The 25,604-nt window shown below is 35.5% G+C and overlaps 1 protein-coding gene across 1 annotated transcript in view; it reads right to left on the bottom strand.

Moving 5' to 3' along the window:
* Positions 1-25,604, bottom strand: part of COLGALT2 (collagen beta(1-O)galactosyltransferase 2) — a 143,205-nt gene that overhangs the window by 49,208 nt on the left and 68,393 nt on the right. The window contains exons 2-3 of the mRNA XM_074222217.1: positions 7,222-7,332; positions 4,917-5,034 (exon numbers count right to left, since the gene is read on the bottom strand). Of these exons, the coding sequence (XP_074078318.1) occupies positions 4,917-5,034; positions 7,222-7,332 (229 nt within the window). The remainder of the gene's footprint in view (positions 1-4,916; positions 5,035-7,221; positions 7,333-25,604) is intronic.

The following is a 25,604-nucleotide window of genomic DNA, read 5'->3' on the forward strand; positions in this document are numbered from 1 at the left end:
CTGGAGTCAGGAATACTTGAGTTCAAATCCAACCTCAGACACTTAATAATTGTCTAGCTGTGTGACCTTGGGCAAGTCACTTAACCATATTGCCTTAAATAAATGAAATTTAAAAAAAAAATTTTACAAAAGATAGATGTGATTAAAAATGAAAATGATTATGGATAAAGTTATATAGTGGCCAAATCCCTAAAATAAAATCTTAGAGTTTTATAAGAAATAAATATAAAAGCAATAATGGTAAAATTCACACTGTATTACCCAGATATGATAAATAGGTGATTTGAGCAGGTTAATGAATAAGCTGACACAGGCGTATGGAGGTAATATTATGGAAAAAGTAATGATGATGAGGATATAATTCACATACATGTAACATCATTCTGATTTTCTCTTCCTATCAAGCCTATGAGATATGCATTATTATTATTATATGAATATTTGTAAACAATTACAGAAAATTTAAAATACAATAATATAAATACCTGTATGTTTTGCACAGCTGGTCCCCAACATCTAGAATCCAATCCCTCCCCACTTCTTCTCATTAGAATTCCCAGATTCCTTGGAAGCACAGCCAAGGTATCACTAACCAAAACTCTACAGTTATCTTTCTCTTTAAATTAGTCAGTCAAAAATATTTATTAATCACATATTTATTATGTGCAAGAAAATGTGCCAACCATATGTATGCTGCAATTACTTTTCTATGGATGAGGCATATCTGCCCACTAGGATACAAGATCCTTGAAAGTAAAGATTTTGGATAGAGCACCGGCCCTGGAGTCAGGAGTACCTGGGTTCAAAACCGGCCTCAGACACTTAATAATTACCTAGCTGTGTGGCCTTGGGCAAGCCACCTTGCAAAAACCTAAAAAAAAGCAAAGATTTTACTTATAAATCCTTGAATCACCCTCCATATCTATCATAATGTCTTGCCAAAAAAAAAACAAAAACAAACCCAACACTAATGTGTATTGAATTGAAAATCTATAGCATGTAGTCAAAACAGCTGCAATAGGCATTGCCTTTGCTATACAAAAGAAAAGGAGAAATAAACAAGTTGAGGCTATAGCTAAAGGAAGAAATTAAAAAAAACCAATTCAACCACTCCAAAATAGAAATCAAAGGAGATCCACAAAGCAGAAAACAAATTCAGCTGTAAAGCATAACACAGAAATAAATGTCTCTCAGGCAAAATCTGACAAGGGCATCTGAGGTGGGAAGAGAAAGAAAAAGGCAAAAAATGATTAAAACTGGATTTCTTCATATGATTTTCTGGCAAGTAGCTGCTGAGAACAGCCACCTGAATTGGGGTGTTGACTAACTGGAAGATAAATCTATCTGGTCCAGCAGTGCAGGAAAATAGAGTAAAATCAAAAAAGTCTGGAATTAAAGTATTGTGAGTAAAATCAACAGCACAGATCTCACTTAGGAGTTCCAGTGAGAGATTCCTTGATACCGAAGATAGGGAATTGGTGATGGCAACTAGTAGTGTCAGTTAGCAACAAGAGCTAGAAGAAAACAAAGCATCTTATTGTCAGTTGATAAGAATGCTGCAGTATTCTGAAAAACTAGTGCTATTTTTTCCAAAAGTAATTAAAATATCTGTGTGCAAAATGCAAGTTAGTCTTCCTCCAAAAGAAGAAAGATAAAACAACTACAGCTTGATTATTAAGGAAATATTATTTGTGATATTAACAATATAAGAACTATCATTAATCTGTAAAATATTATATAAAATATATATACATGTGTGTACACATACATGGTACAGTAGGGCATATTATAATATCATAAAGTATACTATATTAAATTTATCATTTATTAAAGAGAATGAAGTAGATTTTGGAAAAGAATGCAAGAAATGATTGAGGAGGAAAACAAATAACCACTCATTTACATAGCCATATGATATATCTGGACATAAACACACATTATACTCTACAGTATATAAACTTCATATACATTGCAGCCCCCCAAACAATCACAGTAATATACATGCACATATATGTGTATATTATATATATATATATATATATATGTGTTGTGTGTGTGTGTGTGTGTGTGTGTGTGTGTGTGTGTGTGTGTATATATACACACACGCATTTCATAATGACCAAGTAGGAGATGTATTATGAATGAAAATGTGGTTCAAATTTAAGGAAACTATTCATATAATAAATCAATAAGACAGAAAGAATAAAAATCATTAGATTAGCTAGATGTGGTAACCCAAATTTATAATCCCTCCTCCTGGGGAGATGGAAGCTGGTGGATAGATTAATCTGAATAATTCTGAGTTACAGTTGTGATGTTGTTTGTCCTTCATTCTCAGTGAAGATCCATGACATCAGGAGGTGATGCCATGGACATGTAAGTGAATGAGATTTAAGTGAGGGGGTGCTATGCAGTCACTGGCCCCACTTTGACTTCTGGAACCATCTGGGTCCAGTGGCCAGATATAGATTAGGACAACCAGAGATGGCTCTGGATGCAGTGGGAGACCTTGGCCTTTTTTAAACTAAGATCTCAAATCACATTTTGACTTGAGGCAATACCTGTTCAGTGATTAAGGCTAGCTAAGAAAGAGATGAGACAAAGAATGATCACTTTTATCTAGTTAAAAAAATGTCATTTGGATTTATAGGCAAAATCCAACACCAATATTTAAATGGTGGGCCACCAGTCTATCTAAGGAGGGATTAACTGACTCGAGCAGAAAGCAACTGAAAACTTCCAGACTGACTTTCAAATTGGTATTGAGCCTAAGAGTGGTCATTACATTACCAATCTGGGAGAGATTGGGAGACCAAGTCCAAAAATACAATATAATATAATATAAATCATTTAAACAGCTATAAAAGAACTCATTTATAAAATAACACTCACAATTTTTAAACCATCAAAGTAGCAGGATTAGAAGGAATTTTCTTAATATGATTAAAAAGCATCTTTTCAAAAGAAAGAGGCTTCATTATAAATAATGGAAGAACATTAGGGGTAATTATTACCATTTTTAGATATAAAAATCAGGATAGCTACATTCATTTATTTTACTTATGATAATTTTAGAATTGCTATCAATAGTAACAAGGACAGTAATGGATAAGTATGGGACCTATAACAGTAGAAGGAACTTCTTGGGCATGTTTTACTGGTAGAACCATGTCCCAGATAAGAAAATTTTCTCTACCAGTACCATTCAGAACCTTATCTCCTGTTTATAGGCTCAAAAAATTACCATATTCAAAGAAAATCAGCTCTCTGAAGGCTGCATATTAATTTAGAAAACCACAAATTAACATCGTCTATGTTGTATCGTACTTTTATTTTGTTAAAAAAAATTACCAATTGGGCAGCTAGGTGGCACAGTGGATAGAGCACCGGTACTGGAGTCATGAGTTCAAATCTGACCTCAGACACTTAATAATTACCTAGCTGTGTGGCTTTGGGCAAGCCACTTAGCCCCATTGCCTTGCAAAAAGTAAAGTAAAAGGAAAAAAGTTACCGATTACATTTTATTCTGGTTCAGGTCCATAAGGGATTTTTGTTTGCTATCCATAGCTTGAGAGTTTGACATCCTGACTTAGAGTGCCAAGAGTTAATTGATTGCCCTGAAATATATTTATAAATATATAAATAAAATTTCAAAATGGTTTCCAAATTAAGAAAAGAGCCAAACTGAAGAATTATTTCCTATATGGGCCTAAGGAGGAATGAATGCAGTTAAAAATCTCTATAATTACAATAAATTAGTGATAGAAAAATATTTACTTCAAATATTTTTTGATAAAGATCTGATAAGTTTCTATTAATTCCCTTTGCATCTTGGATGTAAGACCAAGAGTCATAATACCAGAGGATTTTGTTATTGAATCATTTTCAGTCATATCTGATTCCTTATGACCCATATTTGGGGTTATCTAGCAAAAATACTGAATTGGTTTGCCATTTCCATCTCCAGGTTATTTTATACATGAGGGAATTGAGGCAGACAGGGTTAAGTGACTTGCCCAGGATCATACAGCTAGTGTCTGAGATCAGATTTGAATTCATTCCAGGGCCAATGCTCTTTTCACCTACCATACATGATCAGAGGATATGAAGGAATGATTTTTAGATTAAATGAGAATATCTGATGAAATATGTAAATCATTCATAATTACAGAAATACAAATTGAATCACTATGGTTTTACTATACCCCCCCATCAAATGGGTTCAGACAGTTTTGGATCACCAATATGCTATTGATGGAACTATTCTGAAAAACAGTTTGAAGCAATGTTAGAAAAGCAATTAAACTATTCATAACTTCAGTAATATCACTACTGGGAATTAACCCTAAGGAGTCTGAAGACTTTTATAATATGTTTACCAGCACTTTTTATTTTAGTAAGAAACAGGAGATAAGCTAATTGTTCATTAATTGAGAAATGAATGGTTGAATAAATTGAGAGATGTTCTTGGACCATCAAGGAAATGAGGAATAAGAGGAATTCAAAGACTTCTGAATTCTTGCAGGATGAAGTATATACCTAACCAGGAGTCACAATGACCTCAATGATATAAAGAAAAACATTAGAACTCAGATGAGTGCAAAGACCAGCCTTGATGCCAGAGTTCCAATGATCATTGAATTAGATACTACAGCATGGTGGTGCAGTGAATAGAAGCTAGGAAGACCTAAGTTCAAATCCAGCTTTAGACACTTACTAGCATATGTGATCCTAAACAAGTCACTTAACCTCTGTATGCCTCAGTTGCCTTATGTGTGGTTTAAAGGCCGTTAATCTACAACTACAACCTGTGAACCTGTGAGGTTGAAGACAAAAGGTCCATTTTGATTTCACTGCACACAACTGTTAGACAATTGCTTTGGATATACTCAAGAAATCAAAACATCTGTTTTTACCAGGATGTAGTCTGACCATTTTTCCCTCGCAGTTCGAAGGGCAGCCTGCCGGAGTTTCATCACGTGGGTAAACCGGGAACCTGGCCAGTGCTTTGGTCCAATTTCATCAGGATAAGACCTAAGAAAGAAGGGAAAGATGACTGCATTCCTGTTTTGTTTCAACTTCTGAGGCAGCTGCTCAAAACACTCAACTATTTCCCCTCTATTTTTAATGAAAGAAGCGAAGGAAAGGTTGAGAACAATCCCCTCAAGCAACCTCAAAACATCTGGATGTGGGGAGAGGTTCCCAGAGGATGCAAAATTTATTCCTATTCCCCAGTTTCTAAATAAATTTCTCAGTAGAAACTCTAGATGAAGTGAGACTATGGACCAGAACAAGTAGAATTTGTCCCTTTTTAGTTCTAATAGTTGCCCACAGCTGTGTCTGAACTCTGTCAACCCTTGGAAATAAATACAATCACACTGTTACGGCTTTTAAATTACTCTACAGTAATGTAGAGGGACTATTTTGAATATTCACAATTACTATAATAAGAAATATTGACTCGGTGGACCCTACTTTCCTAAAACATTCACCATTGAAAATTCTTTTGGGACTGTCATCTCTATAGCTCTCCCTTTTTCTGTCTTATAGAAGACAAGCTTACTCCTGGTGAATTCCATCTTCTAGTGACTCAAGATCTTAAAGTTAAAAAAAGGCAGAAGAGCAAGAGATTGAAACACAAACAAAAACAGGTCTAGGGTTTCATTAGTGGCATTATGATCCATATTTCTCATTATTTTTTTTTACTCTAATTGCTCTGATGTCAGATAGTACAATACAAACTGGTTAAGACTTAATTCCAAGGATTGTATTGAATTCTTTCATCAAATATCTCTACTTTTGTCATGTGGTAGATGTGTTTACTGTCATCATTTTCATGGTGTCTTTTTCCTTTCCCTTTATTCATGAGTACTATAAGATGATTGGTCCCAAAATGACAATTCTGGGTGACATGAAATTAAATATTTGGGTACATTATATAACCACTTTAAACAACCAATAGAGGAAGCATAGCAATGAGGATCGAGTACTAGACTTAGCATAAGAAAAGTTTTTGTTGGAATACCGTCTCAAACACTTATTAGCTACATAATCATAAGCAAACCACTTACCCTCTCTGAGAATCTGGATTTTCTTAATTGTAAAATGCAGTTAATAGTACATGAAGTGCCTATCCCACAGGGGTAATGTGAAGCTCAAATTAATATAGAAATGGTAAAATTCAAATATTCCACTCTTGTCACCAATGAGAATAAATTGCTTGAGAAATTCTATCCAATTTAATATCTAAATAATCTCTGGATGATCTGGATTAACTATATTTCTTGCCAGTCTCTCCAAATGATCCTGTTAAGGGACACTTATCTTAATCTTCAAGCTTCTTGTCCTCCTCATAAACAATTTTAGTTTTTTGGTTTTTCCCCAAATGATTTGGTACTGTTAATATTGTTCTGTAAGAAATAGTGAATAGGAGGACCTCAGAAAATTCTGGAAAGACTCAATGAACTGATGCTGAGTAAAGTGAGCAGAACCAGGAGAACACTGTCCACATTAACAGCAACATTGTGTGATGATCAACTATGACAGACTTAGCAGTTTTAAACTTTGCTTGATATGTAATCTTTATGCTGGATCTTGAATGTCTTTTTCTTCACTACATAGAAATTTTCATTATATTGGAATATGCTATATTAACTTTGATTTCTTCATCTGAAAACTGCTTTAATCGTTTATCAAATGAGGAATGATATTCTCATAAATTTTACTCATTTGCCTACATGCTTAAGAAATGAGATTTTAAGGGGGCAACTTGGTGACACAGTGTTTCATAAATATAAAAAAATGAAATGAAATTTTATCAGAGGAAACTTTCTGTAAAATCCTTCCTTTCCCACCAGTTTTCCCTTTTTTTTCTTTTACTCTTGGTTGTATTGGTTTTCTTTGTGCAAAAACCTTTTATTTTAATGTAATGGAAATTACCTATATTATGTAATGTTCCCTAAGCTCTTGTTTAGAATTCACTATATTCCTAAAATAGTCTTCCTTAAACTAAAATTAGACTGGCATTGGGCATAACAAACAATAATGAGTAAGATTTTTTATTTTTAATATATGCATTCATGGTACTGTGTCGGCAAAGTAATGACCTCTATATTGAGAAATTTACAAAAAAAAATGTCCATTGGAGCTTACAATATATTTTGAGATAAAAGGCATCTGTTCAGAATGAGGAGTAGTCAGTGCTTTGTCCTTGATACTCACTGAGGGTCATCCATAGGTCTCCATTCCACATAGTGGTATAATTTCTGCACATTCTTCAGCCACTCTCTGAGGATCTCTGTTGTATTGTCGATGTTGTGATCTGTGGCTGCCCTAGAGAAAGCATAATTTAGTCCAGTTTTATTATTAGACCCAAATAGAAGAAAAAATAAAATACAAAAGTCTTAAAATTGCCTGAAGGGAGAATAATTTATTTAAGATAAACATGTTATTGCACTATACCCTCTCAAAAAACCAAAGCTTTTAATTTAATTAAACCAGAGTCATGCTTTATGAATCATAGTTTTCCCACTGAGTGCTCAATACATTTTTAATAATACATTAATATGATATATTTTGGTTTTCATGAAGCATTACCCTCAATTTCAGCTATCAACAAGGTTCAATTTAACTTGGACTGTTTCACTTTTTTTTTCCCCCACAAGCTGTCTCTTGAAAGCAAAATTCACATGTTGAAAATACAAATGATGAGAATTAGTTGAAGCAAACAATGAAGACTTGAACGGAACATGGTTACCTGTTTCCCATATCTAAAGACCTGACATGTGGAAGTGGAATTACCTTGGCTTTGGTTCTAGAAAGCAGAACTTGGATAACTATGAGTTATTGGGAGGTAGATTAAGATTTAGGAGGTAATGGGATCTCCTTCATCAAAAGTTTTCAAGACTTCAAGTGAAAACTGGATCACCTTTTGTTGTGGTTGGATTGGATGGTCACTTGGAATACTTCCAACTCTGGGATTCTAGGATCCTTTAAATCTTTATTTTCATTTTCAGTGACAATATTGTCAAAGTGACAAGCACAAGATAGGAAAGCCTACAAAGTGTTAAATTTTAGTCAAGATAATCTAAAATATTCCTATATCTTTTCAGCATTAGGAATTAGACATGAGATTTATCTTAAGCAATTGGTGTAACAACTTCTCACTGCTGTCAACAGGAAGAAGACACCATGGGGTGCTAAAAGAAAAGACCCATAGCAGTGTGTAATCAGCCCTACAGATAGATCCAATGGGGCCATCTTTGTTAACTGCCTGTAGAACCTATTATGAACTTAAGAGTTGGAGGAAGCTTAATCATGTCTTCCAATCTGATTTTTAGCTATGCAGAAGTTAAGAATTTGCTCATTTGCACTGTTACTAACAGACTGATTCAAGCTGACCTTAAAACTATTAACAATTCATTGAATCGATTTGAATAACAAATCATTCAATCAATTTTTAATCTAATTGTGTCAATTGTCCTCATCTCAACATCTTTTTCACAAAAATAGTTTGAAGCTATATTAAAAAAAGCTACAGTTCTCCTTATCTCCTTATCTTCTTTGCATTCCACCATCTCCTTAGTGCCAGAGTAAGATCATGATCACACATTGCATATCTCCCTGCATACCACCTCTCAATGAATTCTAGCAGCTTCCTATTATCTGAAAGATAAAATATAGTCTTCTTTGTTTGACATTTAAAGCCCTAGATAACTTGGGTCCTTTCTCCTTTTCCAGTACTTCTTCCATACACTATGTTCTAGCCAACATTGGTCTACTTGTAGTTCTTCCAACAAAATATCACATCTTCCATGTCTATATCCTTTTCTTTTGTCATGCAAAATATTTTCATATTAGCCATGTTCCAACAGAAATTACACACATAATACTCCCACCCCCACCTCCAATAAAGAAAGTTAAAAAATTATTCTTCAATCTGCACTCAGAGCTCATCAGTCCTCTCTCTGGAAGTGGATAGCATTTTCCAAATTAAGTCCTTCAGAATTGTCTTGGATCATTATAAGAGTAGCAAGTCTTTCATAGATGGCCATCATAATATTATTGCTTCTATGTGCAGTGTTCTGTATCAGTTCATGTGGGACTTTCCAGGTTTTTCTGAAATCAATCTGCTTAATTTCCTATAGTATGATAGTATTCCATAACAATTGTATACTATAACTTGTTCAGCAGTTCCCCATTTGATGGACATTCCCTCAATTTCCAATTCTTTGCCATTACAAAGAGAATTACTAAAATATTTTTGTCCAAACAAGTCCTTTTCCCTTTTCTTTGATCACTTTGAGATACAGACCTAGTAGGGGTTTTGCTCAGTGGGAGGGTATGTACAATATTATAGTCCTTTGTTTGGGCATAGTTACAATTGCTTTCCAGAATGGTTGGGTCACTTTACAAGTCTACCAACAGGCACATTTTCTCATGTTTCCCAAACTTACATATGTATATGGTATGAGATGTTGGTATATGCCAAACTACTTTCCACTTTTCCCAGTATTTTTTCAAATGGTGAGTTCTTATCCCCCCAAACTTAGATCTTTCTATTTAGCAGATTCTAGATTACTAGGGTCATTTACTCCTGTGTATTGTCTACCGAACCTATTCCACAGATCCACCATTCTATTTTTCTTTTTTGCAAGGCAAAGGAGTTAAGTGACTTGGCCAAGGTCACACAGCTAGGTAATTATTAAATATCTGAATCCAGATTTGAACTCAGGTCCTCCTGACTCCAGGGTCAGTGCTCTATCCACTGTACAACCTAGCTTCTCCCCACCTTTTTTTTTAGCTAGTACCAGTATTTTGATGATTATTGTTTTATAATATAGATTAAAATCTGTTACCGCTAGACTACTCTCCATATTTTTTTCCATCCATTCTCTAGGTAACCATGACCTTTTGTTCTTCCAGATGAATTTTGTTATTATTTCTCTAGTTCTATGAAATAATTCTTTAGTAGTTTGACTGGTATGGGACTGAATAAGTAAATTAACTTAGATGGAATTGTCACTTCTGATTTGGCCTACCCATGAGCAATTACTATTTCTCTAAGTTGTTTAGATCTGTCTTTGTGAGAAGTGTTTTGTAATTGTGGTCACATAGTCCTTAGGTTTCACTTGGTAGTAGACTCCTATGTATTTCAAATGGTTTGCAATTAATTTATAAGGAATTTCTCTTTTCAATTTCATGATTGATGTGGGCTTCTTTTATATCCTGAAACTTTTGCTGACTTTCTTAATTGCTTCAGCTAATTTTTTTAAAAAATTTATTTTCTGGAGTTCTCTAAGTATACTATGATATCATCTGCAATGAGTGAAAGTTTTGTTTCTTTGCTGTTTACCTTTTCCCCTTCAACTCCTTTTTTCTGCCTTATTGCTATAGCTAGTTCTTCTAATGCAGCATCGTACAGTAGTTGTGATAATGGAGATCCTTGCTTCACCATTGATCTTATTGGGAAAGTTTCAAGTTTATCCCCTTTAAAAATAATTCTTGCTATTGGTTTTGGAAAGATACTACTTACAAGTAGTTCCATTTATTCCAATGCTTTCTCATCCACTTCATTTAGACAATCAATTTTATTTGCATATAATTGGGCAAAATAATTTGCACAAATTGCTTTAATTTCTTCTTCATTGGTGGTACATTCACATCTTTTATTTTTGATACTGTCAATTTGATTTTATTTCTTTTTTAAAAAAATAAACTGTATCCATTTAAGTGTTTTTCTTCATAAAACCAGATCTTAGATTCATTTATTAGTTCAATGATTTTTTTAAAAAACTTTCAATTTTATTAGTTTCTCCTTTGTTATCTGGGATTTCCAATTTTGTTGTTTAATTGGAAACTTTAAATTTGTTATTTTTCTAGTTTTATTTTTATTGTATGTCCAATTCATCTATTTGCCCTTTCTTTTACTGATGTAAACATTTAGAGATATAAAATTTTCCCCAAGTTCTGCTTTTACCTTATTCCACAAATTTTGGCATGTTATCTCACTGTTGTCTTTCTCTTTAATGAAATTATTGATCATTTGTATAATTTGTTCTTTGGACCACCCATTCTATAGGATTAAATAATTTAATTTCTAATTAATTTTTAATGTTTGCTTCCATGGTCCTTTATTAGTTGTAATTTTCACTGCTTCATGACTGAAAAAGGTGCATTTAATATTTATACTTTTCTGCATTTGGTTGTGAGTATTTTATGTCCAAATGCTCAATTTTTGTAAAGGTGCCATGTATAGCTGAGAAAAATGTATATTTTCTTTCTGTTTCCATTCAGTTTTCTCCAGAGTTCTATCATATCTAACTTTTTTGGTTCCTCTTTTATCAAACCATTATTATTTCTTTTCATAATTGTCTTCTCTTTTTCTCATTTATTTACCCAATTTCAAATTTTTTTACAGCTTTTCCAGGAATTCTTACTGGGCTTGTGTCAAATTTTCATTTATTTCCCCTTTTTGAAACTTTGTTTATAGTTATTTTGACATCTTTGTCTTCTAAGTTTGTGGTCTGTTTTTTATGGTCAGGTACTTTTTGTTGTTGTTTGTTCATTTTTCAAGCCTATTTCTTGAGTTTGAACTTTATATAAAAGTTCAGTTCTGTTTCTAGTGGGGGCAGGGACAGCGAGACTATCCCAAGTTCCAGGATTTGTCATACTTCTGTTGTCAGGTGTAGGTCTGAGGCTTAGGAGTTTTCGGGTTTGGGTCCAAGGAGGTGTGATTTGGGAAGAAATATGGTCACTGCTCTTCTGGAATGAGCTTTGCATCCACATGGGCTCTGGGTCAGCCTTCATCCTTATGTTACAGGTCACTTGCTCTGACCTTCTAAGTTGTCTTGGGCTGAGAGAACGTCTCATTCTGACCTTTGGTTGGCTCTGCCACTCCAGAATTCAGTTTGAGGTATTGTGTTTAAGTTATTTGTAGGGAAATGCTGGGAAAGCTCAGCTGAATGTTTACTCCACTCTGCCATCATGGCTCTGACTTAGGGAAGTTTCTCCGTGTCTTTTCACCATCTGTCTACCACGACTTTATGCTTCAACTCTCTCACCTCCGCCTTTTGACTTCCATTACTACCAGACTTAGTTCAAATCCTATCTCTTCCATGTCTTTCTCTGTCCATCCACTTAGTCACCAATGTCTTCTCAGAATCTCTTTCATTTTGTATCTATCTTACATTTACATAGATGATATTATATTGTCTCTACCATCAGTGTAAGTTTCCCTGAGAACAAGGACTGCGGTTTCTTACTTTATTTGAACCCCCATCATAAAAGATACTTTCTAGCTGTTCTTTTATTGCAGTATCCCTGTAATCTCCTAGATTGTTATTGTTTAGTTTTTTTAGTTGAGTGTGATTCTTCATGACTCCATATGGGTTTTTTGACAAGATACTGGAGTGGTTTGCCATTTCCTTCTCCAACTCATTTCACAGATGAGGAAACTGAGGCAAACAGAGTTAAGTGACCTGCCCAGGATAACAAAGCTAATAAATGTCTGAAGCCAGATTTGACCTTGGGAAGATTAGTCTTTCTGACTCCAGGACAGGCATGCTATCAACTGTAGTGCCACCTATTTACCCAGAATAAAGATAAATTTTTAAGTGTTTTCTGCTGGCTCAGAGAACAAATGGGGGGGGGGGGGAGATGCTTAAATTTTATTTAGGTCAAATATAAGGTGAATTTCTAACAATGAGAACTATTAAAAAAGAAGTCAAATTTTTTTCACTGGACATCTTTGGATACTTATCTGCCTGGGATAATTTAATTGTGATTTTGTATGAATGTGGAAGAATGAACCAAATGATTTCTCAAACTCTATTGCATTCACATGGATTTTTGAATGCTAATTGCCTGGCTAATGGACAAAAATAAGCTCTGGTGGCAATAGTTGCTTCCTATTGATATCACTATATAATTATGATCATAGCTCCATTGACTTGGAACATTTTAACTATTTAAACTATTTTCCTCCTATATTCTCCTCTTCACTAGCAGAAATGATCCTAATTCTTTTATCTTCTTTTTCTTTATCTTTGTCTCTATGGGTGATATTAAATAGGTCATGTTTTCAATGTTTCCATTGTATCTGCCAATGAAAGTTGAAATTTGGCATCTATTTTCTTTACTCAAGGGATCAGAAATTGTTAATGATTAGAAGTTACTTCAAATTTCTTTCATTTTCCACAGTGGAGAGGAAAGAATACTAAATCAATAATCAGGAATTCTTAGTTCAAATCCAGTTTCTGGCATGTACTAATTGAGGGACCTTGGGCAAATGTCTTAATTAATTGGGCTTCAGTTTGGTTATCTGAAGAGTAATGAGGTTTGACTAGATGTTCTCTGAAATTTCTTCCAGTTCTAGAATGATAATCTTGAGACACTAAGGTATATTCATTCAGTAGAATGTCAGCTTCTAGAGGATAGGGACTGTTTGATTTTTAGTTTTGTATCCATAGTACTTAACATAGTGTTTGACCCATTAAAAGCTATTTAATAAATTTTTTAAATTGAAATTTAATAATTACAGTGGATAGAGCACTGACCTTGGAGTCTGGAGGATGGGGGTTCTAATCCAGGCTCAGACACTTGACATTGTACTGACTGTGTGACCTTAGGCAAGTCATTTAACCCTGACTTCCTTGCAACCAGGGCCATCTCCATTTGTCCTGTCTCATATCTGGCCACTGGACCCAGATTCCTCTGGAGGAGAAAGTGTGACTGGTGACTTTGTGTAGCACCCCATCACCAAAATCCAGTTCACATATTTGTCATAGCATCACCTCTCTTGATGTCATAGTTCGTCTTTAGAAAGGACAAGCATCATCATCATCTTCAAACCAAAATTTATATGAAGATAAATTATTTACAAATGAGGGGAGTCAAATTCCATTTGCATCACCATTCCTTGATTTTGTTACTTGTTTTATGGTCGCAGAGTGCTTAAAGTCTCTAATAATTATTTTTACCTATGCTTATTGGAGTCTACAAATAATTTTTTGATAGACTCAGTATTTCATTGACAACAATATTTCTTCCACCAGTACTCAAATAATTCCCTCCATGACTTAGTGATGATTTCATGAGTTTTTTTTTCAAATATGTCTGTTATCCTAATAGTGAAGCCTATGAGGATGAACCTCCCTAAAGTAATAAAGCTGGCCATAGGATGACAGTCCATCATCAGTCAGAACCACGCTTGGTAGTAACCTCCAAAGCTCTTACTCAGCTGGCTTATTTCTAGGAAGTCTGGATCAACTTCATGTTATGATGACACATTAAAGCTGGACTTTGTTGGAGGTTTTGCAACCATCCAAGTCCAAAAAAGATACTGGCAATTATGCCAATATTTTGGTAGATAGAGTTTGACTTGGGGTGAAATGTGGTCTCAGATATTTATTAGCAATGTGATTGTAGGCAAGTCATTTAACCTCTGTCTGCCTCAGTTTCCTCAACTGTAAATAATAGAATCTACTGCTTATGGTTATTGTGAGGATGAAATGAGATAATATTTGTAAAGTGCTTAACAAAGTGACCAGAAAGAAAGAAGAAAGGAAATTTATTAAGTTGTAGACATGTAACGACGTGCTTGGCACTTAATAAGTTTTGACTGTCTTCTTTTCATCCTATAAATCTTCCACAGATGGTCCCCCAATGTACTGGAGATCTTTGTTTAGATTGTTTGTCACTTTCTAGATACCAAAGGAGCATGAGATGAACAGTTGCATTTCTGAGTTTTCACTCTTCATGACTGGTCCAACCTCTTTTCAGGTCACACATTTCTCTGGTAAGATCCCTTATACCATTTCTTTTACACAATTCTTCAATAATAATACATTTGCAGTGTTTAGCTTTTACTAAATTTCATTAAAAAGCTCAGTTCTTAGTTATCTGGGTGTTTTTTTTCTTCCTCTCCTACTTTTCTAATGGCAGATGGTTAGCCCTGGCAACAAAAGAGGCCCTTCTGCTTCCCCCAGTATGCTAATGTTTTCTCTCACCATTTAAACAAAGTTGGTTTTGTTTTATAAAATGTGCTGTCTAGATGCATTATAAATAAATGACTGTAAAAACTGGCTTCAGAATACCCCAAGGACAAACTTCCTGTGATATCATGTGCCTTGAAGTGAAGGTGGATGACTTTTTCTAATTTAAAAAATAAAAGTATAGATTTTTTAAAAGATCACATTCTTCCTGTTGAACAAATAATAATATTAAATCTTGATAGTTAAGCTGTCTTTTCAACTGTACTCTCACAAGCTAATAAGATTCTTATTGTTCTCAAGCTTTGAAGGGAAGGTAGCCTCCTCCAGTTTTGGCCACTTGAGTTCTGTCCAGGCTCGACTTTGATTTTAAGTGTACAACCTACCCCCTACTTTTTTTTGCTTGAATAGTTAATCTAGCCTCCTCCACACGTCCCACAGGAACAAAGCCAGGGGCTGCCTGGGATGTGCAGAGAGCAAACTAACCCAATGGAGCACTTTGTGTTTTTTCCCCTAGAACCAAATGGCTGGGCCCCTTTATTCACATTGCAAAGGAAAAACAAGCAAGGAGATGGAAATTAAGGGAGATACTTCCAACTGTTGCCCTTTAAACCTTTGGGCAAAAATGTTTTTCTACATACATAATAAGGAAAGCACTTCAATTAGAACCTATCTTTTAAAAAAAAAGAGCTAGAAAAGGCACACATGGCGAAAGAGGCAAACTTTTTAGAAGAAACGTTTAGTTTGTGTTGAAGATGCTATTTATAAATTCCTGTAAAATGATACTAAAGAATCAATTCTGTCCCAATAGAAGACCCTAAAGAGGGACAAAAATTCTCTGATCTTAACATTGACTTTTCCACCTGGCTAGAAAGAGGAAGAGGAACCATTATGGGAATAGAGGTTCCCAGGCCTGGATGTCACCAAGGAATCTCTTGGCCAAACAGAAAGCAAAGAAAACATTTTCTGAGCTCACCCTCTTGGGCCTCCCAGTAGAAGCTGTAGCCTACAGGTCTTTCCTTCCCAACATGAAAGTAGCCAATACTTTCTCCAATTTCCCTCCAGAAAACAAGTGTAAGGAGTTCTTTCTAAACAGGACTACACAAACTTCCTAAACAGGACAACACAAAGTAAGGATCAAAAGCAAAAGACTTCCTTGAAGAAAATGGATAATGTGGTGAGTAGTTGGAGAGCTGGAAAAATGATTTGTAAACGATTACAGCATATGGAAGTCTGGACGCCTTGTCCATGCTAAAAAGCAACCATGGTTTGGCTGAAAGACAACCCTCCCCAGAGGCTGGGGTTATTACATCTTTGACACAATCCTCCCAATTCGAGTTTTTCACACTTACATCAAAGGTTCCCTGCCTCTAACTTCCCCAGAACTCTCTGGTCCAAGATTAAGATATAACAAGAGTACAGCTCCTGAGTTTTGCTAACTTACTCTAATTAATTTTTGCAAAGGTAACCAAGGGGCAATGATTTCTCTTTAATTTTAGAGAGCAATGGCATGCTAACTGTCAGAACAAAGAGAGGTAACATGTCCCCAAAGATCTCCTATCTCAATTCCACACAACAAATTCAAGGAATGTTTATTTGGTTCTGTCTCGTTACAGCTGGCTCTCCCTTTGCTAAAAGATGTCTTTGCAAATATTTCTAGATGAATTGACTCTAAATGACTGTAAGACCCTGGATTTAGAATTTGGAAGGAACTTTGTGAGTAAAATCAAATCCAACCTTCTCACTTTGAAGAAAAGGAACCTGAAGTCAGGTCTTTCTGACTGAGTTCATTAATACTCTAAACACTATACTTATTGCTTCTAATGAAGAAGCCAAGACCCAGAGAGGTTAAAGGATTTTCCCAGTAAATTACTGAGACAATAACCCAAATCCAGTCATTTTGATTCCACATCCCACACAATCTATTACACTAGCTCATCTCTGACTACGCTAGGGAAAATGAACACGGATGCTATTGTTTTGGCCATGGCTCTAGGCCTATAAGCCAAGTGTCTTACAATCAAAAGAGACATCCTTAAAGTTTATCTTTTTACAGATGAGGAAATCAAAACCTAAGAAGTAGAGGGAACTTGTACAAAGTCACAGATAACCAAGGTAGGATTCAAACTCAGCTCCTCTAACTCCAAATTCAGTGTTTTCACCATCATTCTTCTACCCCCCAATTTTAATCCTGTCTTTGGAATCTTCCTTCATTCTATTGCCCTTTATATTTCTATTTAGTCCATTCTTACTTTCTCCTCAACATATGAGGAAAATGGTGAGAAACGAGTGGGATATAAAATATAGTTCCAGAAGGAATGGGGGAAAGGAAGAGGGAGAGAAGAGGCATTTATTAGACACTTACTATATTCTAAGTCATTTACAAATATAATCTCAATTGAGGCTAACAACTTTGTGAAATAGGTGCTGCTATTATCCCCACTTAACAGATAAGAACACTGAACAGGCTGAGGTTGTGACTTTCCTGACCAGAGTCAAACAATGTGTAAGTTTTGGGTGCTGGAACTCACTCCTTCCTGATTCCAGATCCCATACTATGCCATCTGTCTATGATGACCATTTCTCAACAATGATCATCTCTCAGATTCTGCTTCAGTGTCAGTTTTCTTTCACCATTATACAGTTGCACAAATTTGTAAAGAATCAAAATGCCGGCAAAGAGAACATTGTACACAGAAAGAGCAATATTCCAACAATGATCAATTGGGGAAGGCTATTCAAATCAATATATGATATTTGAGAATTCCAAGGACTCATGATGAAAAAAATACTATTCACCCTCAAAGGAAAAACTGATGAACCCTGAATGCAGATTGAAGCATAATTTTTCTATTTTATTTTTCTTGGATTTCTCTTTTTTGTAACATGGCTAATTAGGAAATGTTTTGCATCACTTCATATGTATAATTGCTAACATATTGCTTGCCTTCTCAATGAATGCAGGAGGGATAAGAGGGAGAGAATTTGTAATTCAAATTTTTTTAAAATGTTAAAAGAAATTTAAATTAAAATAAAATAAATTAAAATAAATAAAATTAAAAATTTATAAACAGTAAAATAAATTAAATTTAAAATAAAGTTAAATTTAAATTAAAAATTATAAAAAGATTTGAGTCAAGATCTGAAAGTAAATTAGAATTAGGCAGTAAGAACCGAAAATAAAGGCCAATGAGACTGACCAAGTTAGATTCATGTTAGCTATAGCATTGGAAAATAGGATGAACACATTGCAGCTAATTAAAAATGTTTACAGAGTGATTGCTTTTTTTTCTTTTTAAGGTAGTACCTGGTTAGTGCAAAGTTTAAGCAGTGAGATTTCTTCTACTAATCAGGTCATCATTTATTTTTCACCCTGGACTCCAGTCAAAATTACTATTGCTATTTAACTAAGTGCTCTCAGATGGAAGCACACTTTAAATTTTTTTTGTCTTTTTTTTGTGTGTTTTACAATATGGCTAATATTGGAAATATGTTTTGTAAGTCTTGCATATATAATCAGTATACTGCTTGCCTTTCAAGGAATGGAAGAGAGGCAGGTGAAAGGGAGAGAATTCAAAATTCAAAATTTAAAAAAAAATCATTGTTCACTTTCTACATGTAATTGAGAAATATTTAATGAAGTAAATAAAAGTTTTTTAATTAAAAAATTAAATAAGTGCTCTTATCTAGACCACAGGAACTAAAGTAACCTAGTTAATTCTGAGTCACCAGAGCCCCATCAGAGGTTTTGACATCTATTTTTTTTTGGCGGCAATAGAGTTTAAATGATTTGCCCAGGGTCATACAGCTAATAGATGTCTGCAGGAAAATTTGAATTTAGGTACTCCTAACTCCAGGGTCAGTGCTATAGTCATTGTATCACCTAACTACCCCTTTGCATGATCCTTTTATTTTTTTGGCAAGGCAATGGGGTTAAGTGACTTGCCCAAGGTCACACAGCTAGTATCAAGTATCTGAAGCCAGATTTGAACTCAGGTTCTCCTGACTCTGGAGCCAGTGCTGTATTCATTGTATCTCCCTAACTTCCTTTTTTGTATAACCTTTAAACAATATGTATGGCAAACCAGTGCATGAGAACTTCAATAAAATAAACAAGGAATGTCTGTACTTCTAATGTGATTGGGGCACTGCAAAAGGAAGGAACTTGTAGTTGGTGGAGAGAAAGGCTGGTGGCTTCATACAGCCCAACCCTGCACAACCCTGGGAAATACAACATAAAAGGCAATAAAATGAAGAACAAAGTTAGCCGCTGCCTGGACTCCCCAAGGAACTATGACTAGTAAGTTGGCAAAAATTAATCTTTCCAACTTAAGAATAAAAAGCAAATGATCCCTCTAGAAAAACTATAAGTTGGATCTCTCTCCTCTCCTCCCCTCTCCTCTCCTCTCCTCCCCTCCCCTCTCCTCTCCTCCCCTCCCCTCCCCTCCCCTCCCCTCCCCTCCCCTCCCCTCTCCTCTCCTCTCCTCTCCTCTCCTCTCCTCTCCTCTCCTCCCCTCCCCCTCTCCTCTCCTCCCCTCCCCTCCCCTCCCCTCCCCTCCCCTCCCCTCCCCTCCCCTCTCCTCTCCTCTCCTCCCCTCCCCTCCCCTCCTCCTCCTCCTCCTCACTTTAGTGAAAATGAAAACAGTTTTCCAGACTCCCCAAACCACTACAAAATCTATTAACAAAGCATCAAACTATGAAAACTTTCTTCATTTCCACATCCTCAATTCCATGTATTCGCCTCTGTCTCTGACTGCTGAGAAAACATCACTGGGAATTACCACAGGTGGGAGAAGAAATATGCTAATAGAAAAGAAAGTATGAATGCCTTTTCTCATTTGATACTATTTTGAACTGAGCCTGGACTAATACAGAAATGCATTAGTTTTGCATGACTTCATATGGATAATGGGTATTAAATTTCTTGCCTTCTCAATGAATGGAGGAGTGGGTGGAGGCAGGGAAATTTGAAACTCAAAATAAAAATTAAATAAAATGTAAAACAAAGGAAAAAAAGAGAATTCAGCTTAGAACTCTAGGAACACCTGAGGACTTTTTGGTGGCTCGTAAGAATGCATTAGAGTTCATGATCTGGCTTTTAAAGGATTCTATAAATGAACTAGAACAAAATGAGTAGAAGTAAAATAGACACTATGTCCTGGATACAGTGAAGAAAGGAACAAGAAAAGGCAGCATCAAACAAAGGGTATTGGGAATTAAAGATCTCAGGTTAAAATTGAATCTCTGTTATGTATGTGTGTTGGGCAAGTCAGTAAATTGCTCTGTACCTTAATATTTTCATATGTAAAATTAGGGATTTGGACTAAATGACTTCTGGGGTCCCTTTTACTTTTAAATCTATTATCCCTTAAGTATACAATTCAGATCATTCAAAGCAAATATTTGGCAACATATGCCATTAGAATGGTCATTCTACATTTCCTGAGTTATTAAAGGCATCTGTCTCATTAATAAACTTTTGACCCAAGTTAAAAGTTTAAAATGTAGACATAAGAGCTACAAATGGCTCTTCTATCAACTATTTGTGTAGTCTTGTTCGAGCTTCTCATTGTAAAAAGATGTATCTATCTGTGGTCCCTTTATGTCTTATTTCCCTAACTAAATTATAAATTTCTCAAATACAGGGAATACACATCCTAACTCTTTTTAAATTTTTATTCCCCTATGGTTCTTGATACAGAAATGTATTTTCATATGATTCTCAAAAAAAAAATGCCTATTGAATGAGAAACATTTAAAATGGGTATCCAAACCAATGTACGGAGGTGGTAAATAGTATAGTTTAGTGGAGAGTTTGTTGAACTTGGAGTAGTTAGATGGTTGCTATAGGTAGACTCATTTCCTGAGTTCAAATCTGTCCCCAGACACTTACTGGCTGTGTGACCCTGGGCAAGTCACTTAAATCTGTTTGCCTTAATCCACTCCAGGGCTGTTGCCAAGAAAACCCTAAATGGGATCATGGAGAGTTGGACACAATTGAAGCAACTGAACAAATATAATGTTGGGCTTGGAGTTATCTCCCCACATGTGTTAGATATATGAGCCTAGACAAGTTACTTAACCTTAGAGACGACTGAGCCACAGTGGATAGAGCACTAGACTTAAGAGTCAGGAAGACAGTTACTTGTTATGTAACCTTGGGCAAATAACTTAACCTCTCTTATTGATCCAGAAGTCACAGCAGCCATCATTGAAGGCTAGGCTAATACAAATGCAAGGGTCTTTGAGCTCCAGAGAAATGTGAGATGTTGATTACTGCTATTGCTACTTCTTTTAGCTCCTAGGTTTTAGCTGAGGTTTATATATACAGATAGCTAGCTAGCTAGATTGAATATATATATATATATATATAATTAATATATTATATATGATTTTTATTCTTGTAATGCTATATTTTGAACAAAAAATGCATTCATTATTACAGATGATCATGCCTCCAATCAATTCCTAAATTATTAATGTAATTCAATCCCCTCCCCTCTCAGCATTTGATCTCACTGGGACAAATGGATTGAATGACAGTCAAGTAATGAGAATTGCAGTTCATCACCCCAGCAGAAGATGAAGGGAAAAAGATATCAGGCTTGGGATCTGAGGATACAAAAGATGGCAGTCATTGAACCTTAAGAAGAAGAGGGGCTTGGATTTGAGTGGAGTGGGCCAGACATAAGAAAAAGGAGAGTTGAAATCTAATCTATGCTCAAAAGGGAGATGAGATCCTAAATATAAACACATTCTAATAACTAGAAGTCTTTGGATCCTGTGTAGAATCATCTTCAGAAGACTTTGGGGCCTGAGGAAAAAGTACAATAGGTATATCTTTCTTCCTTCAACATTTTAAAACAGGCAAAATCTGTTTATACATATACATATATTTGTATTTTTATATTTACATATATGTATATATCAATCTCTCCCCATATATATATATATATATATATATATATATATATATATACACACACAAACATAGGACATATAATTTAATAATAAACCTGCTTTTAAAAAGAGTCATTTAATCATGTCTGATTCTTCATGACCCCATTAGGGATTTTCTTGGTAAAGATACAGGATCAGTTTGCGATTTCCTTCTCCAGGTCCTTTACAGAGGGGAAAGGGAGGTAAACTGGGTTAAGTGACTTGTCCAGGGTCACATAGCTAGTAAATGTCTGAGGCTGGATTTTAACTCAGGAAGATGAGTCTTCCTGATTCCAAATCTAGTGTTCCATTGCAGCATCTAACTACCCACATTATAAGAGTATTATGGATAAATCATGGACAAGAAAAGGAGTCACAAAACTATGATATGTAGTCTGAGTGTTGTGGAAGGAAACTTTCTGAGACTTCAGAGTTAACTATGAAGGTCTCCCACTTGCTGCCTCTCAGAGACAATGACCAGATCCATGAGGACCCTTCAGAGTAAAGGGCCCAAGGCAATCAACCAAATGCACTGTGGTATCTGAGAAGTTCTGGTGCTATCCCAGTTAAATTTCTAATTTGCACAGTCTTAAATAAAATTCTTATTTGTATTCCTGTCCCCAACCTTGCCTTACTCCACCCCACCCCCAAGTATTCTGTCCTAGCTAGCCAACTGAAAAGTTTAGGTAAAATGGGAAGTGCTGAACCACTCCATTCCATTTTCTTGTATAAATAGCAATTCAGTGAGAGCAATAAATAAATGAACCAAGAAATTGTCATCCTGAACCAGGAATCATGGCTTGGAAGTTTAAAGGAAAAAAGTCACTTTCCCCAGTACAACATCTTTTCCCATTGAAAAAGCTGGGTGAGGAATATGAACATGGACAGAATGGACTCAGGCTGAATCCAAGGTTATTTTCCCACAGAATTACGCAGAATAAGAAATTGGCTCTCAGTGAGTAAGGGTGTCTGTACAGTCCATCACCGATACCTAATACCACCAGCTGCCTCAGTTCCAGTAACAACATCTCCAGCTGGCAAAGGAGAGAAATTTTGCCTCTGAGTTTCCCTGTTTTGGAAAGTTTTTGATTTGGCCTTTGGTGTTATCACCTCACTTGTGGTTTCTTTGCATGGGGCCATTACAGTTTGGCAGGTGGTAGGTTCATATTCATGAACGTATGTGTGTGTGTATGTGTGCATGTGTATACACACATACACACACATGAGCATCAAAAATATTTCAGCCAAGTCTTCCCTCAGTTCCCTTTGGTTTTTCTCAGCTGTGGTGTCAGAGGAGTACAGAAGGAAATTCTGATTTTTTCCCAACTCTATTATGGAAAATTACTGTCAGACAGAAGAAACACTGTATCCTCCTAAATCTTTCAGTGTAGATGCAAGCATGGGGTGAGTATACATGTAACTAAAAATTGTTTTCCTGCTACATTTAGTACTCAAAAATACCAGAGGAAAAAGGAAAAAGCTTTTTAAGCATGGTTTTATTTTAACTTTTGGAATGAAAATTCAGACCAAAAGCAAACTATTTTTAAAAGAAAAGTAATAACTGAGTTTCTCCCCCACCCACATACACTTTGAACAAGAAGAAAAGTTAATGGATTCATTCAATAGGCATTTATTAAGCACCTACTGTATGTATCATTCTGCTTTAAGAGAGATAAAGAAACAAGGCACAGTTCCTAATTAAAGAGCTTAAGATAATTTTTTTGATTTGTCATTACATGCATTATTGTTCAAATCTCTATAGACTCAAGTATAGTCTGATTCTGTGACTATCTGATGAAGTAGTAATGATATCGTTGGTCATCTCTGCTAAAATATAAGCATTTCATTCACATGCAGCAGGACAGAGCTCTTAGGTCATAAATAAAAGGAGACCTTGTCAACTACTTTTCAGGCAATTTTTTTTCAGTTTCACAATTTATATCTCCAAAGATATAACCTAAACTAGGAAGTGGTGAAGTAGTTTATGTTATTATATTGCAAACTAGTGGTGATTAAAAAATAAACTTATCTGAGAGGAAGCACTCAATGCGGCAAGCTATTTTAATGCTATACAATCAATAGTATTTATTATAGGCTTTCTAAGACTCAAGTACTGTAGAAAAGAAGGTAGGAAGCAGTAAACATTTGAATAGTAACAGTTAGAATATGAAAGTATTTTAATAAATGATTAAAATGGCGATTCTTCTCCTCAGTTTTCATTAGGGTGTGTCTTGTGGGCCAAATTGGAAACCCGGCAAAGGAACTTGGCACTTGTCACAGTCAACCCAAAGCTTAACTCTAGCCAATACAGCAAGAACAGTGAGTCCCCCTGTGACCCTGGAAGAGGAAACTCAGGGGTGTGCCCTAAATCAGTGGATGAGCTCCTCCAACAGCTGAGCTGTTGTGATTGGCAAGTCAATGAGAGCCAGCTCACCCAGTCTACTGTACCTAGCTTTCAACCTCTTTTTCTAGACATCATAACCAAAGTAATATTATAACTTCTTCTGGAAATGACTACTCACTTTTCTTATGGCTCCATTCACCACCTCTTTGCCATTCCTCTATAGGTCTCCCCCATTACAAAGTAGGCACCTTACAAGAAAAAGTTACCTACCTCTTGATTTATGTGCTTCTGTAGGATAATAAGCATTTATTGAAGGATATTTTTATTCATTCTTGCTTAAGGAGAGCAATTATCTTCCTTTCCCACATTCCAACTAGTCTAGAAGATCAAAGATTTAGAGCCAAAGGAGGTATTAGAAACCATTAATTCCAATTCCTTATTTTACATCTGAAAACTCTAACTAGTATCCACATCTCCTGATTTCCAGTCCAATGTTTTGTTGATTTTTTTTCCTCTACTAATTACATTTCAAAAATCTGGGAAAAATGAACATTTTCATTCCTACAAAACTGAGGGTCAGAGGGGAAAACAGGTCTTATCCGAGTCGGCATTTGAACATAGGACCTCAAAATAAGTATCAGAAGAATGAAAACAAGACGAGCCCTACAATTTTAATGACTACCATCATTTCCAGATTTGCAGTGAGACACTCTCCTTCTGTAAAAATTTCCAGGTTGGAGAAGAATTATCAGGGGAGGTACTGATCTTCTCATATTCTGAATCCTTGACCTTGAAGAATTGCTTCCCATCTTATGGTAAAGGTTTGTTTGTTTTTCAGTGGGTCAGGGTCCAATAAGTCTCTACTATCTTAAAAGTGACATTGAATCTCCATGTATGTCCTGAAATTCTTTCTTCACTCATTCTCATTTAATTTTTCTTTCATTTTGATTCTATATATTTCCCCACCCCCTTCTTTGTTGTTCTGTTGTTTTTCCTTCATTCTGGAAAGGGACCAATGATAACATGAGGGTGACGTCTTGATGAGTATGAATTGGATTTAACTATGGTAGAGTACACAAAGCTTCACTTTCTCCTCCAAAGACACCAAAGTCTAAGCACCAAGACAAAGTCAAGATGCCTTGTTTTATATCAATCAATAAAACAAAAACAAAAACAAAACTAAGTTGTCTCACTTCATTTTGGGAATAAAGTGAGACACAAATTTGAGCTCTTCTTAATAATAATATACTTTGCCTTCATACATAGCCCACGATTGGAATGAACTTCAGGGGGCAAAGTGCAGCAAGTGCTCTGAGTGAAAACTCATTTGC

This window comes from Macrotis lagotis, chromosome 2, assembly GCF_037893015.1.
Source record: "Macrotis lagotis isolate mMagLag1 chromosome 2, bilby.v1.9.chrom.fasta, whole genome shotgun sequence".
Classification (NCBI taxonomy): domain Eukaryota; kingdom Metazoa; phylum Chordata; class Mammalia; order Peramelemorphia; family Peramelidae; genus Macrotis; species Macrotis lagotis.